This window comes from Melanotaenia boesemani, chromosome 9 (assembly GCF_017639745.1).
Source record: "Melanotaenia boesemani isolate fMelBoe1 chromosome 9, fMelBoe1.pri, whole genome shotgun sequence".
Classification (NCBI taxonomy): Eukaryota; Metazoa; Chordata; class Actinopteri; order Atheriniformes; family Melanotaeniidae; genus Melanotaenia; species Melanotaenia boesemani.
The window spans coordinates 3,868,034-3,884,410 of record NC_055690.1 but is presented as its reverse complement, the minus strand read 5'-3'; the positions used below and the strand labels follow the sequence as shown (position 1 = coordinate 3,884,410).

General features: G+C 40.7%; 1 protein-coding gene across 1 annotated transcript in view; it reads left to right on the top strand.

The window, feature by feature from the left end:
* Nucleotides 1-14,653: 14,653 nt before the first annotated feature.
* The window catches only part of lhx1a (LIM homeobox 1a), a 7,651-nt gene continuing 5,927 nt past the window's right edge, over nucleotides 14,654-16,377 (top strand). Inside the window, exon 1 of the mRNA XM_041994765.1 lies at nucleotides 14,654-15,080. Within this exon, the coding sequence (XP_041850699.1) occupies nucleotides 14,911-15,080 (170 nt within the window). The 5' untranslated portion in view covers nucleotides 14,654-14,910. The remainder of the gene's footprint in view (nucleotides 15,081-16,377) is intronic.

Genomic DNA, 16,377 nt, shown 5'->3' with positions numbered 1-16,377 from the left:
TTTGTCTAAACTGAATCCAGGATTATTTTACTCATTATTTCTTTCATTTTATTTGTTGAAGACACATGTTTGTATATTTATTTCATGTGAATAATCTTCAGATAAGAAAGCAGTTTTCTCTACGGCGCAATCATCAACATCTCAGAATTGTTCAACAAGAAATCCACGACTTAAATGAATCAACTTAATGAAACTGAAGTGCAAAGTGAATATTAACAGATAGAACTATAAGCAGTGTTATGTTACACAACATCATCTTCCTGTTGTAAACATTTTAAAAGAGAAAATCTGTGTGATAAGTTTGACTCATTGCAGCTGCATAGTGAATAGTTATCTTTACATTATTATTTGTTTCATCCTAATTTAAAAACATGTTAAAACTATTATGGTCCATTTTTCTTTCAGGGATCTGAATCAAATAAAACAGTCTTTTTAAGTCTGTATGATGTCCAACCATCTATGTGATGGTTGGATAAACTGACCTTCTTCTTCTCCTGCTGTTCAGTTTTCCTGCCTGGAAAACTCTGTTCAAAGCTTTCTGTTTGAGACATGATATGGCTGAAAGTATGTTGTGGGTACAAGTAGTGGGGAAGTGCTGCAACATTAACTTGGACTGCATATACATAAGGTGTGACAGGAACCTGTGCTTCCCTCCTCCTTCCCTTTGGTCCCAGCTGGATGAGCTGGGAGGGGGTCAAGGTGGATGCTGCTCTCTGAAACTACTGCTGACTATCAGTTTGCCAAGAAAGCTAATTTACAGCCCACCCTCCTCCACCCTATCACATCCAACCCCTGACAACCCCCCAACCCCCTCTCTTTACACACACTTCCTCTTCCTCTGCACTCTCTCTGTGTTCCCTCTTGTTTTTTTCTCTCCGGTTGGGCGTGAAGACGCCAACAGCATGCTCCAGTGGAGACAAATCAGACCTTTCCAACTGTGTCATCGTAAAACATTCTCCAGGAAGGTTGTGACCTCCTCACCCTTTCAACTCATCTGCAGGCGGAGAGAGACGGCAGAGCAGGAGGAGGAGGAGGCTTCTTCATGCAGCAGCATAACTATCCCATCCACATCAGCACAAGAGAAGAGAACAAGAGGTGATGTGGAGGGATCAGAGAAAAGCAATGAGCAGGTGCAGAAATATGACTAAATACTCACCAATAAATGCAAAGTGTGCAGTTTGCAGGAGAAAATCAATGTAGAAGAAGCCATAATAAATCCAATATGACTGTTAGTAGTCACCTTGCTGCTGTACACAACATTTATATCTGGCTAGAACCATCACAGCTCCCCACTTTCAGAACAACCCCAATGGCCACTCGCAGAATCCAAAGCATCAACCTTGCTGTTTATTTATGTACATATTTCACACAACCAAATGGGATTCATGTATTACTGTGGTGAACAAATAAGGCATTTTCAAGGCTGACTGAGTTGTGTTTTACAGAAACGTTCACCAACTTTATTATCGTGTTTTTCATTCAGCTGAATTTCAGATTTATTTAGTATTTTACAAGATTTCTGAAGAGTGATGCTAACTAGTCTTAGTTTATGGTTAGCATAGCTTATGCTGTAAACTGGAGCATCATCTTTAGAGAATAAAACTTCATTTTAATCCAGCTGTTACTACCCTTCATCTTAAAGAACTCAGATGTTCTTTGCAGAACAAAAGTGAGAATAAGTCAATCAATCAAAGGAATAAGATGCGGACAAACTTTCCACTTCATTTAAAAACAATAAATTAGAGGAAATTCATTGGATGAAACTTTGGGTTTTAATTTAGCAAATTAACTTTTAAAACTCTCGGCCATTTTCTGGTGTTTTTGGTGCTCCTGTTTAATTCTTAATTTAAAGGTCCCATATTATACACTTTATTCCCAATCTGAGACCATTCATTAATATCTAAATGAAATATTTCCGCCATGGTATGGACAAATCGACCCTCAGTTTGAGTGCAGCGGCTTCTCTTCACCTCCCTCTTTTTAGCAGCTTCAGAAATGTGCCGTTTATGGTGGGCGGAACCCTGGTGGAGCAGCTCAGCTGTTGGCTCCGCCCATCGCATCGCCTGTCATGAGGTGATTGACAGGTTAGGCCTTAGCGGTTACTAGACGCTGATTACAGCGTAGTGAAGGATAAACAAACGCCGGAACACCGGAACCCATTCCTGAAGCCCCCATTACCGACCCAAACCGCGACGCACGGAGAACACAGCTAGCTACGCTCATCAATCTGATGCACAATGGCACCGGATACAAACAGTAGAAACAGTGACTTGGCTACATTTACAACAGTGCTAATATATTTTCAAGCTATCAGACTAATAAGGCCGAAACGATAAAATAACTGCCAGCTCTTACCTCTCCAGCTGTGTCACGGACAGTTGGTATTGAACCTGGCTTCAGCTTCAAACGGTTGGCGAAGCCTGCTTTCCATGCCCCCATGTTGTGGAAACAGTCCTCTTTTAAATGCTGGCCACAGACATGCAAAACCTTTGGAAGTTTTCCGGGTACATTTCCTCCAAAAATAAAATTAATCCACTCAGTCCTCGTGGGTTCAGTGGATGGAAGTAAAAAAACGTTTTCGTGTTCATTTATGCAGCCACAAACAGAACAGTGCTTCTGTCGCTTAGCCATGTCCGCTAACGAGGGTTGCCGAAAAGGATAAACATTGGGCGCTAGGTGATTTTTAGAGGGCGGGCTTTGAGAGCCGGTAAGCGGGTCCATCGCTCTGTGGGGAGTGGTTATTGTCCCTTATGACGTCTTAACGTACAGGCTTTCAAACTCGCTCAATTCAGCGCTTACTTCCCTAGAGGTGGAGCAGGGGGGAGAGAGAGCGCCTGAAAGAGTTTCACACTTACGGGTCTCCTACACATGCGGGGGGACCAGTATGACTGTTTCAAAACCATTAAAAAGTGAATTTTGCATAATATGGGACCTTTAAAACAGTATGTAGAAGCTCAGTCCTTTTAATCCCAGTCAACATCCAGACATTATTTCAGGACCGGAATAATCAAATTTAGGAAACATGAATCTGGTGTACACTGGTAGCTTTTCAAGATACTCTTCTCCGAGCTGTGGAATGTTCTGGTTGGAAGGCTGTCCTTGTGTTCAGGGTCCTGTACTTCTGAACTACTTTAAGGCCTAAAGTGTTATTTTCGCTGGTGTTTTGCTGTCATCTGAAGTCGTAATGATTCTCTGAAATTGTGTTTTTGGGTCCGTCCCAACAATAGACTATCAAGCTCTCCTTTAACTGCTCATGTTGTTTGTACATAGCATCAGTCCCAACTCCACAGAAGAATCACGTTCCCTCTTAAATGTATGTACTTACACACTCTCTCCCACAGCTTGGAGCTCATCCACCGTCAGACTCCCTGTTGCTCTTACCTGATGGAGCCATCAGCCAGGAGCCAGACAGGGAGCACTCGTTCTCATGGTCTCATCCCTGCTGCAGATCCTTGACACAGGGAGAGACAAACAATTTGGCCTCCCTCCCACAGTCACAGCTCTGGGAGCCAGCAGGGGAGGCAGCTCAGGTTTTATGTATGTGTGACAGAAAGAGAAAGAGAGGTCACTCAGTGTAGACATTTTTCAGTAAATGAAAACGAATATGGCTCGTATTTGTGAGTATGTGTTCCAATATGGAGAGGCACCATGGTTCATCGGTCAGCACTGTCACATCACAGCAACAGAAGTTCGACTCTGCTGGTCGGCTGAACCCATTCGGAGCTAGACAGTGATGGACTGGCGCTGTGTCCATGGTGGACCCACCTCTTGTCCAGAGTCAGCAGGGATGGATGCTTCCAGTGTGGAAAGAAATTAAAACCTAAATGTTAGGCAGGTCTGCTTTCAGAATGATCATATTGTCTTTTCCCCAGAATTGTCACTTTTTTTTTTTTTTTTTTTGCATATTACCACAGACAGAGTGGGGCTGGGAGGCTTTTGACTTGAGTCTGGGACAAAGAGAAACAGGGTGCTGTGGTGAGGTGTGAATCTTAATAGGGGCGACAATGTCATTATCTCCAAATCCGCTGAGCCCTCTCAACTGTGGGGGGGTGAGTTGTGTCGTCAATGGCCACTTTCCTTCCCGTGCGTGTCTGGCCGTGAGACCGGGGGCATGACTGCCAATCCCATCCAGAGGATTTGCGTTGTCCTCCACCAAATTCAGAGAGTGCATGCATGCTCATAAAGGTGTAGAAAATGGATGAGTTTGTCTGTGAGACGAGACCAAAGTCAACGAGCTACTTTTGTCTTTGAGCTGCAGGAGGAGGTAACGGAGAATCCTCGGGTGTCCGGCAAAAGCAGGCCTGACCAAAGGAAGGCTGTCTGCTTTTAAATGAGACGAACACTGTCAGATTTACACACTCCCATGGTTTCCACCAACCCTTGATAATCCCTTCCCAGAAATAAATTGTCCCATTAAAATGAAATGTTGCCCATATAGGTTTAATAAATTGAAAACGCTTGTTTGAATCCTCTGCAATTTGGACGGAATCCCAAGCATGTAGCAAAGGCTGCAACAAAATAAGATTATTTGCTGTGTGTTATAATGTATGCAGCAGTTTTTATGCTACCAAACAGTGTCAGTGAACCCCCTGATGAAATGTGTGCTTATTTATATGCAGTTATTCAGGTATGCAGTAAATTCCAATTACTTCTTAAGATTTCTATTTAGCATGAGGGGGAAATGTGACAGGGAAGCTCTGTGTTTTGAGCAGCATTGTAAATCGTGTTAAGTCCTTGCAGAATATAGCAAGAAATCTACATTTGTGTCAGACTGAACAGTGTAGGTTATTTTAACAACATTGTAATGGTCCTATGCACAACTGTGTTAGGACATTTGTAGTCAATTCAGCTAATGTGAAGATTTTAAGGATGATTCCTAAAGATTTATCTGTCCTACAAATTTCACTATTTTCAGCTTCATTCAAAACCTTTAAAATCAGCTATTTGGATGCAAAAATTCGACACAAAATAACAGCGGTCCAGAAAAACTAACATTAAATTTTAAAGGTGTTTTAATAAAGAGTCCCCGATCTTTCTATTAAAACCATGATTACTGATTTTCTTTTCTTCTTTTTCACCAGGCCACGGTTGCTGATCGTACAAGCTGCTACTATAGTAGCTGTGTAATCAACTACTATAAAATAAATAAATAAATACTAAATGAGAATGGTGCTGATTCTCAGTAGCTTAAAGTTTAGACCCCAATGTTCATAAACTGAGATGAAGAACCTATTTTAGGTCAAACATTAATGTTTAGAAATAACTTAGCTGGTGTTGGTTGGTGCTGGTGGAATCTGAACGGGGATTCACGGGTAAAATATGGTTTGTTTTTTAAAAAGATCTGTCAATGCTCGAAGTCGTCTGAAACCTTCAGCTTGTTGTTGATTCAGAAGAAAGATTAGTTCCAGCCAACACATCTTAGCCTAACCATGGTGGTTGTCTTTGCATCGTGTCAGTGATGACAACGTCTTTTTGGTTCATTAAGGCAAAACTGTCAAAAATTATAATGGTACTTTTTTTTTAATGAGCATTTGATGCTGTAATATTTATTTCACAGCTTTTTCTTTCTTCTGGATATGAGGTAACAGGTGTTTTTGGAGGCTGGTGTACTCAAAATTGAGGTCTGCATGCAGGTTAACATGCAGCAAATGTGTGAAAATAAACAATATTCTGTCATTTTACAATGAATGAAAGTCACCAATTTATCTTATTCATTCTTTTTCTATACCATTTACTCCAATTCGGGGTAATGGGGGGCAGCATTTAGCAGGTAAGAGCCAGGTACAGCCTGGACAGGTCACCAGTCCATCGCAGAGCCAACACAGAGAGACAAACGACCACTCACACTCACTCCTAGAGACCAGCTAACCTAACACGCATGTCTTTGGATGGTGGGAGGAAGCCGGAGCACCCGGAGAAAAGCCACGCATACACGGGGAAAATATGAAAACTCCAAACAGAAAGGCCAATGTTCGAACTTCCCCCAAGCCGGGGCTCGAACCAGCAACCTTCCTGCTGTGAGCAAGCTGTGCTAATCACCACGCCACCACGCATCAATGAAGATTAAATTGAATAAAAAATTTGGACTGTTTTCTTTCACCAAACTTTATCAGCTGTTTTCACTCCAGTAATATTTTCTTTCTCTTCTTGCAGGAAAATAAATTAAATTTAAAGTCACACATGTCTTCTTCAGTTAAACCATTAAACAGTTTTTTCTCTCATTAAACATTTAACGTCTTTATAAAAGTGTAAATCAGCTGCAGTAGAAAACAATGATATAATGGTTTGCCTGTGTACTTTTCAACCCGCTGGTTTATTTTGCTGTATGTGTTAATGAGGATCTTCTTGGAGGACCATAAAGGACCAGATTTTAAACAAAGGTCCAAGGCTGTTTCACTCATCACATCCCTCTTACCACCACTGCTGCTTCTCAGTAGGAGCTGAGGTAATTCATATGTACTTGGAGGATGGCGTCATGGCTTGGTGGGTTTTGGCACCAGTTATGGACTGGACATGCTGCAGATCTGTCTAGTCATTAACATTAAAATGTGTTTTCTAACAAAGCTGTCTACTCTAAAAATCTAACACGTTGGCTTTAAAACAAATCTGCAAACTTGTTGCCATAAAAACTGAAGTTTTTTGTAATGTGAGTAAGTTTAATAAAATATGTGTTCATGAGGTTGTGGAATAAATTCCACATAAATTAGAAGATAAACATCATAAATTCTGTTTTTATTTCCAACCTGCACGATGATTCTAGTCCAGCTTCTTTAAAGTGAGCCATGTCGTGTGAAAGGTTGTTGCTGTGCAGCAGGAAGTTGGTGTGGACGTGGTTTCAGCGCACCGAGCTCTTTGTTACGCTGCAGCAGCTGCCTGAATAACTGCTTTTAAACAGGGATGAGCGCAGTCACATGACACTACCATCATACAAACCAACACCAGAACATGTTTTCCTGAGATGTGGTTTCCTCACACAGGGTGATGGTGTTTTTCTTTTCATGTTTGTTTGTGTTTTAAAATTATTCCTAAATACCTTATTGCTGTAAAACAGATTGAACCAAGAAGAAAAAAAAGTACTTTACAGTTTGCGATACAGGGTAACGTAAACTGTTACTAAGTAAAAGTAATTCAATAACTCCCCTTTAATTTGTTAATAGACCTTTTTTTATTAACTCATTTCATTTTAGCTAAAATATTTTCATCTATTCAACCTTTTTCAACTTCAAAGTTGATCTGACCTATTTAATATTTTATTAATGAAAATGAGAGTAAAATTAAGTCGAATACACTGAACATATTCTATTAAAACCAATGTTACATTCGAGTCATTGGTTGAAACATGTAGAAAAATTGGAATAAAATGGTCATTTTGTGATTTTTGTGATTGTTTCCCTCTAAATAAGTTTTGTGTTTTACTGCCTGTTACCTTCACATTTAGACAGTGTTGATGGGATGTTGAGTTCTGTTTGAAAGTTGGCACCATGAAGCCACCACCAAGCCATGTGTTTCATGTTGGGCCTGAACTGCCAAATCTGAAGAAGTGTCCACTGGGAGTTAAAATGATGCAAGATCTTAACAACTTGAATAAACTAAATGTAAAAACTAAATCCCTTCCTATGACTTCAAGTAAATATTTTAATCTGGTTCAGATATTTTCTTTTATGTCCAGTATGGTATCACTCCATGAATATAACAGGTGTATGAAAGTACAGAATATTCTGTTTTCGGATTAACAGACATGTCCGTGAACGCAACAGGGCATGTACTGTGGCAAAACATAATTTTCCGTTTGTGATAAACGGAAGGGTCCGTTTCTGTGTTTTTACAGACATGTTTTCTTAGAGTGTGGTTTTGGTATTGTGTAAGTTAATCGTAAAAAATATTTATTTTTTCTGTTGTGCTTTATTTGACGAGTCTGGTTTGTTTTCCTGTGTTTTCATCTCTGCAGCTTGTAAGAATAAAATATAGAAAAAATTGGACATAATCCAAAGACAAATTCATGTGTTCTGAGCTGCATCGTGAGTACAGGCAGGCAAGATGCTTCTAACGCCCCTGGTGCTCATCTACCCCGTACTGGGCCCCCAGGGGCCCTAAATCCCCTCCGCTCTTTCCCGCAGCCCCCCCTCTCTGACGTGCAGCATGCCGGGGCGCGCGGCGATTTGCCTATGCATTAGCCATCCATTCCCAGCAGCTGACACCTCTCCAACATAAAGCCGTAAGGCAGAGCTGAAATATGTCTCTCCTGGTGAAAATAAAGCTTTGTCTGCCTGCTGATCTATTGGATATAAAAATAAAGCCGCGGCTTTGATGCGGGCTTTACCTTCTGCACGCCTTTGCTTTTTGCGCACACAAAAGCTCCAATGAAGATGGATGGCGCAGGCTTGGCCGCAGCACGAGCAGCAAACCGGCATCAGTCACTCCTCTCCTCCTCTTCCTCTCCTTCACAGACTTTTCTCTTCAGAGGTTGTTGGAGTCTGAGCGGTTTGGTATCGATCAGTGAATGTCGATAATTATGCAGGATTTCCAGACTAATCGGCTTTGGAAAAGTTGCGCGCCTCATATTAGCGGATAATCAGCTGCTCTCTGATTCGGACCGCTTTGTTTTTGTCTTTCAGTCCTCCTAAAATTTTTCAAGGTGCACGTGGTGCACTTTTCACACGGCTTTATGAATGAGAAGCTATGAAGAAAAGAAAGAAGCTAGATGTTTCTTTTTATAATCATTCATTAGCTTATTGACCAGGCCTGCAGCTCAGTTTAACAAGTTTCCCCCAACCGACAGCATACTAAGCGATAACACGAAATATGTCAAGGCACGAGCTTATTTAGATTATACATATGTCTACAGTTATGAATCAGCTTTATAATGCATCAAAAGTGTCAGTAAAACGTGCCATTTTTGTTTGCTTATTTTCTTGAATGATCTCTAAAAAGAATGTGAAGAGGTAATTACGTCAACAATTATTTACCTACATTTAATTTCCCCCCAAAGAGAAAATAATCAGACAACCGCTTTCTTAAAATGCAGAATCAAAAGTTTTAGACAGAAATGTCAAGTCGCACATAAATTACTTAAATTCAGAGGTTAAAAACAACCTAAATTATCTTAATTCAGTCTCTCTTCAGACTGCGCATTTAAGGTTTTCCTGCAACGTTTTGTCCCACTTAAAATCCGCTTAAATAACTAATTAATAATTTTCCCTCGTTTTTGTGTGTGTGATTTAAAGTTGAAAATTAGAGGCGGGATTGGAATATTTAAAATCTTCATCTAATCATTTGAAAAAAGAAAAAAAAACAGAAAGGATATAAATGGGGCCTCTGCTGTATATTTAATGCAAGTATCAGCAGCAGCCAGCAGTCCGCTCCTCGTGCTTGCAGGCGTTTTTTTTTTTTTTTCTCTCTCTCTCTCTATTTCTTTATTATTTTTTAGATGGCAGAAATCCGCAGCAGCAGCAGATATCTGCAGCTCTGCAGCCGTGCAGCGCTTCCCCTGAGCATTGGCCACTGGGCGATACTATCTCAAAGGGAGTGGTTATCGCCACACATTATATTCTAATCATTAGTGATCCGGCCCTTTCACCCGCACCGCGCAATAATCGCGCTGCGCCATTAATCTGAAGCAGGAGCTGCTTCACAGGATGTCTGAGCATCTCTCTGCTAATCTGAGGGCGAAAAAGCTTTCGTTCTTTCTTTCTTTCTTTCTTTCTTTCTTTCTTTCTTTCTTTCTTTCTTTCTTTCTTTCTATCTTTCTTTCTTTCTTTCTTCCTTCCTTCCTTCCTCGCATCCTTCTTGAAATGATTAGACATTTCTTTATTTTCTTTTACCATTTTAATTCACAGTGTCCGCACGAACGATTTATTTATTTATTTATTTATTTATTTATTTATTTATTTATTTGTTTGTTTATTTATATTAATATTTCTCCCATCAATTCGCAGCTTCAAAGCTCACAGGAGATTTTCTAAATAAAACCACAATTATTTATTATTTATTTATTTTTTTGTTTTGTTTTTTGTTTGTTTTTTTTATTATTAAAATTCATATTTTGGTCATTTATTATATTTATTATTCTATTTTGCTTTTGTGTTTACTTTTTGTTCTATAACATAAACTACCAGCCTCTCTTTTTTTAGATTTCATTCATTTTGTGAGATTGTAGTCTAAGCACACAAGAGACTGTTCCAGGTCAGAAACACAGAACAGGCCTCAAATCTTTAATGCAGCTCATATTAACATAAAATATATTTTTCATTGAGGAAAAGAAACAAAACACATTCATTAAAAATTTGTTTTCAGTAATTATTTGGATTGTTTGGGGGAGCAGTGGAATTTTGTTACTGGCATTAAATTGGAGATAATAATAACAACAACAACAATAATAATAATAATAATATTTATAATAATAATAATAATAATAATAATAATAATAATAATAATAATATCGATGGGGTGACCTGTGAACTCTGTTTTACCGGGTTGAATTCGCCCCCTACAGGAATTGTGGGGAGCGATGGGACCCTGTGTTCCCTGTTTTAGTGTGACCTCGGAGTCTCGTGCACTTGCGTTACTGTTATGGACCCCTGATCCTCAAATCACTGATTCATATGAAGCAGGAGCGCGCGAACGAAAGCGGCTGCTCCAACTGTGGATTGTTCTGGAAGAAGGATCAGATAGCCTATCTGAATATTGGCGGGTGAGTGGAGGGTGGGTGGAGTGGGGTCGGGAGGGGTAGACCGACTGAAAAAGGACAGCTGTAGGGAGATCTATAAATCCAATTGGATTTTTTTTTCCCCCAGCCCAGGCCGGACTGGAGTTGGGAAGTCTGGAACAATGTTTGCGCAGAGTTGCTGCTGGTTCAATAATCCACGTCCAGTTCCCATCGGCAGATGCTAGAATGTGCACGAGACCACGGGGGGTCTCGTGCACATTCTGAACTTTGGTGTTGGATGTGCGGTAATATTACTTTTCCCCTAAAACCACCCTTCGTCGCACAGATGGATGGAAGGATGGATGGATGGATGGATGGATGGATGGATGGATGGATGGATGATGGATGCATAGATGGATGCATAGATGGATGGATGTATAGATGGATGCATAGATGGATGGATGGATGGATGGATGGATGGATGGATGGATGGATGCATAGATGGATGGATGCATAGATGGATGGATGGATGGATGGATGCATAGATGGATGGATGGATGGATGGATGCATAGATGGATGGATGGATGGATGGCACCAACATGTCCAGAAACCAGAAACACACCGAGTTTATGGTAAACTTTGCTTCAGATAAATCAGAGGAGCGCGTGCTCGTGGAGCGTGCAGTGAAACAGCTCGCTGTGAGTGTGCGCAGAACATTTACAGCTTATGTAACTTCAAATTCACGCGGATGAATTTTGATGTTAATTTTTTAGGCTGCAGTATTTAAAGCCCACATAAAGACTTGTCTTTTTTTTATAATTTCCACGCGATGAAGACTTTTTCAGACGGAATAGTAATGAAAAATTATACAAATGAGCCAGTTTGACAAAGTTGAATTGTTTTTATTATAAATAAATGCACGTGTCTGAATATCAGCTGTCAATTTCACTGCCTGTTTGAAAAACAGAATAAAAAAAGTCTTTGAACACGGGGGGGACCGATGCACCACCCTCCTCCGGTACGATCAGCTGATCAAAGCTGAAGGGTCGCATAGCCCGGTTTTACACCCCCCCCCCCCCCCCAGAAAAAACGCCAAAAGCATCTAATCACCTGCTCGATTCAGGATTGAGCCTTTATTCCAGATCTCTTCTCCTTCCTGGACTCGCGTCCCTCGCGCATTGTTGTGGTGACATTGTGTCTCTAAACTGAGCCTGCAGAGGAGAGGAGAGACAAATAAACGTGTCATGATTAGAATTAATGATTGCATGCATCTTCACAGCCTCATTCATTATCTCAGATTAATTATCTCGCAGTGTACCAGTTCACTTGTCTGCACTTCATAAAACCCAAATCTCCTGGGTTGCTTTTCAACACCATGTCCCAAACACATCTTTTCCTCTATCTATCTATCTATCTATCTATCTATCTATCTATCTATCTATCTATCTATCTATCTATCTATCTATCTATCTATCTATCTATCTAATCTGTGTGTGTGTGTGTGTGTGTGTGTGTGTACACGTATATAGAAATCACAGCTACAATAAGGAATTCAGAGCGAGATAGAAAAAAAGAGGGAAAAAAGTTTTTTCTTTCGTTTGAGCACCGGAAGCTGCAGCATATTTCTAATTTACAACTTCTGACTTCATCAGAATAAAAATGTGGAAACGAATAAAAATCTGTTGCACTGAAGGATTACAGTGGTAAGGTTAAAACCATTTTTCTTTTTATTCATTTATTTATTATTTTGCATTATGCTGTTTTTGCCTTAAAGGGTGTAGAGATATTTTTAAGCCTATAGCCTATATTTGGATTTCTTTCTATTCGCAGATTAATCTGCCTCTGTGAGCTGCTTTTTCTCTCTCTGGTTTATTCTAAGTCTGGCAGAGATTATCCCTGCTGACACGCTATCAAGGCATCTTCTCCACATGGAAATAACAACAAGTTTTGTTGTTTACATGCTGCGCTGTAGTTTGTGTGATGGCGGAGGGTGTTAGGGGCTGCAGTCTGCGGGATGTGGAGGTTATTTCCGGATACTGGTGCCATTTTAATGCAGGAAAGTGGAAATAAATTGAGTTTTTTTTTTTTTCTTTTTTTCCTTTTCTGATTTTCCTGTAGAGGAAAGAGCAAAGTGACCTCTCTCTTTTTAATTTACTCTCTCGTTCTCATTCATTTGCTTTCTCATCTATTCAAAACATAACACCAAAGATGTTTAGACTTGCGGATTAAGAAATAAATTAGAACAAAAACAATGAAAAGTAGGATCCAAAAGGAAAGAACAGATTAAATCTCCTTTCCTTTAAAAGTCAGTGAAACATGAGCACGTGCCCCGTTGAATGGGCGCTGCCCAGGCACCGACGGGCGCTGGGGGGGGGTGGGGGGGTCAGCCAGACTGGGGATGGGCGGGAGTTTGCATGAGAAGCAGACCATGTGCACACGGGTGCTGGTGTGTTGATGTCGTACCAGGAAACATTCGTCTCTTTAAAGCGGGTGCGTAAAAACTGTGAGTCAATTTAACCGGAAGAATAAATAAAAATAAAAGTGTTAGAAAATCAACAGTCCATCATTTTCCTCATATACATTCATCAAACTTGTTCCGCACGAGCCTGAAAGAATAAACCCGTTAGAAATGAATAGTTTTCCTGAAAGTAAAACATTAAAGACTCAGAGAGACTTTGGGCCTGTAAATCATTCAAAGAAAACCAATGAAACCAGTAAAGCTTATCGACTGAGGTGGACCAGAAGTGGATTGGACCTTCTACAGAGGTGTCTGAACTGCGCGAGCTGTTAACTTTAGAGCCTTTCCGTCTTTCACTTCCACGCCTCCTGCCCTCACACCACGAAGAAAAAATCACCGCTGTGAGCGGAGCTGCTCATTTCCCCAGAATTGATCTAAATATCTGATTCCCGTGCATACAAGCAAACATCCACCTCAGATCATCCAAAGCAGACAGGTCAGATCTCATGTGTTCACGTTAGTGCTTTCCGGTTCAGTCTCAGCCACAAAACATGCGCGCTCAAGTTTTGCGTTTTCAAGCGAAAAGCAACTTCAGAAAGCAGAGATGGCGCGCAGCACGCGACCTGCGCCTCCAGCCTGTTCATCCTGAAGACGCCTGTTTATCTACCTGCTCGGACTCCTCCGTCCCGTCCCCCTGATGCCCAGAAGCCAGTGAAAAGTGGCGCTGTTCCCTCGCGCTCCTCGCTGTCGCTGCGGCTGCTTCATCCAAACACACTCACTCAGCCTACATGTGACAGTTTGCAGGGAAATTCTTGACAATTGCTGTCTTGAGTGTGTGGCATAAATAGCAGGCAGAGCCTGGCTGGGTTATGATGGGGCGGCTTGATGCTTGGCTCGCGTGGCGCACCGCTGATTGGTCCAGCCGTGACCTGACGTCAGGAGGATGGGAATAAGGCTGGGTTGGAGCTTTAGGAGCAAGACAGTGAACTGGAGACCCAGCGCATCCCAGCACTCCCGCGGTACTGGACTGGAGACTAAGGGGCATCCCACCATAAACGCACCACTATTGGAGCACGTCCCAGACTCCTCGCGCCACGAGAAGCCAGACCTCCAGGAGCACCCAGACCCAGAGACGAGGGACATTCTGCTGGGTGGGATTTTTGTTTCTCGCCAGTGGATACGGATACGATGCCATGCTGAATTATTTGTAGGCGCGCGTGTGTTTTTGTGACAGTTTTGATCTGAAAGCATTGTATTAGACTGGCTGGCACGCGACGCGTCTTCCTGACCAATGCGTCACTTCGAAGAGCGAACTGGTTCCGTTCTTCTTTGCTGATCCCATCCGAAGCTTCTTCTTTTCTTAATTTCCAGATTTTGGTTGATTTTGTTCCTTGGATCATTTGAAGGACTTTTTCCTCGCACCATTTTGGGGGTCTTCATTTTTGAGGTCGTTGCTCCCCTTCCTGGCCCCCCCTCCCTTTTTTATTTTATTTTATTTACACACATATATATAAATATAGATATACATTGACGTAGCGTTTTTTTCTTTGGTTTTATTTCTTTCGTTTGTCTTTTTCATTTTTCCTTTTTTTTTATTTTTTTTATTTTTTTTAATTCATTCGGGGAGAAATCTGTGGCGACACCTGATCGACTGGCTTCTCCGCGCGCATCGACCCAGGAGCTCCAGGCGAATCGGAGGGGGTGGAAGAAAGCAGATACACAGTCAATGCTCGGCCTCTGCTTTTGATTTTGTTTGTGCGCGTGCTTCATCTTGTGTGTGTTGGGGGTTTGTAGCCCAGCAAAGCCATGGTCCACTGCGCCGGCTGTGAGAGGCCTATACTGGACCGCTTCCTGCTCAACGTGTTGGACAGAGCCTGGCACGTGAAGTGCGTGCAGTGCTGCGAGTGCAAATGCAATTTAACGGAGAAATGTTTCTCTCGAGAAGGAAGACTGTACTGCAAAAATGATTTTTTTAGGTAAGCTGGGGAAGGTGGCAGAAAACCTCATCGGCCGGGTTTCCTGTTTGTAATGTGACAGATTTTTTAAAGCAGCATATAAACATGTAAACAGATAAACAAGTAAACAGAAGGGAAATAAAACCAGGAAATCTGACATTAAGGAAAACAGCAAAGATGTTGATATCTTTGTCGCGGACCTCTAAACCTCGAAAAAGCAAAGAAAACACACAAAAAACAAACTGTACTTTAAAAATATTTTAATTTTTATAAGTTTAATTTGTTGTATTTTATACATAATTGACAACTTTTTAATATTCTCTTCTAAATTTAAATGAATTAATATAAATATTGCCTTTGAAGGTAAAATAAAACCAAGTAATTAGTGAAAATAAACAAAAGAAAAACAGAATCCTAAAAAAACAACTTTTTTTCTCTCTTTCGAAATGAATGAATAAATAAACCCCATGTCTCCGTGCACGCGGGCGTAAACGAGCACCTGAAAGCATGAGCTTTGATTAGCAGTGAGCCATTAAAAGCTTGTTAATTTGGACTCTTGTGCAAAACAACAACAAAAGAAAAGCAGCGACATTAAACGCGTGTCTCGGGTAGGTGAGGTGTGAACGGGGTGGGGGGTTGTTAGGAGTTTGAGAAAATCACACCTGGGTGTATATATTTTTCTTTTAGCGGTCAGAGGGAGCGCGGAGGATCAAACCCCGGCTACAGGAGCCGCGCGCCGGTGTGTTTGTTCAGGACGCTGAGGAAGACGTGATAAGTGGATTTAAAAAGTTTGCAGACGGTCCAGCCACACAAGTCAATACACATCAGTTTATTTAACCAGCCAGCTGCTGCTGGAGCGACCACGTCTAATAATAATAATAATAATAATAATAATAATAATAATAATAATAATAATAATAATAATAATCATAATAATCATAATAAATAAAGAAAGAAAGAAAAGTTAGTGTCTGGAAAGAAAAAAGTTAAATGTAAAAAATTAATTATAAACAAAAGTAGGATCATTATGGAAAATGTGAGAGAGGAGGGTGCAAAGAGGGAATGAAAGGCAAAGCGTTTTAGCTGCAAAAAAGTAGCTGCAAAACTATTTTTCTTATCTCTCTTATCGTTGTTATCAGTATTAGCTATACTGTGCAGTTATATAGGAGATGATAGCGGCAGGAAAATATGGTGATTTTAAAAAAGTATAAAATTATTTAATCGTTTAATCGGCTTAAAGCTTTTTGATTTATGGTTTAATAAATTTAGTTTCTTTCCAATATCCAAATATTTTTTCTGCTTCTGTATATATATGTAT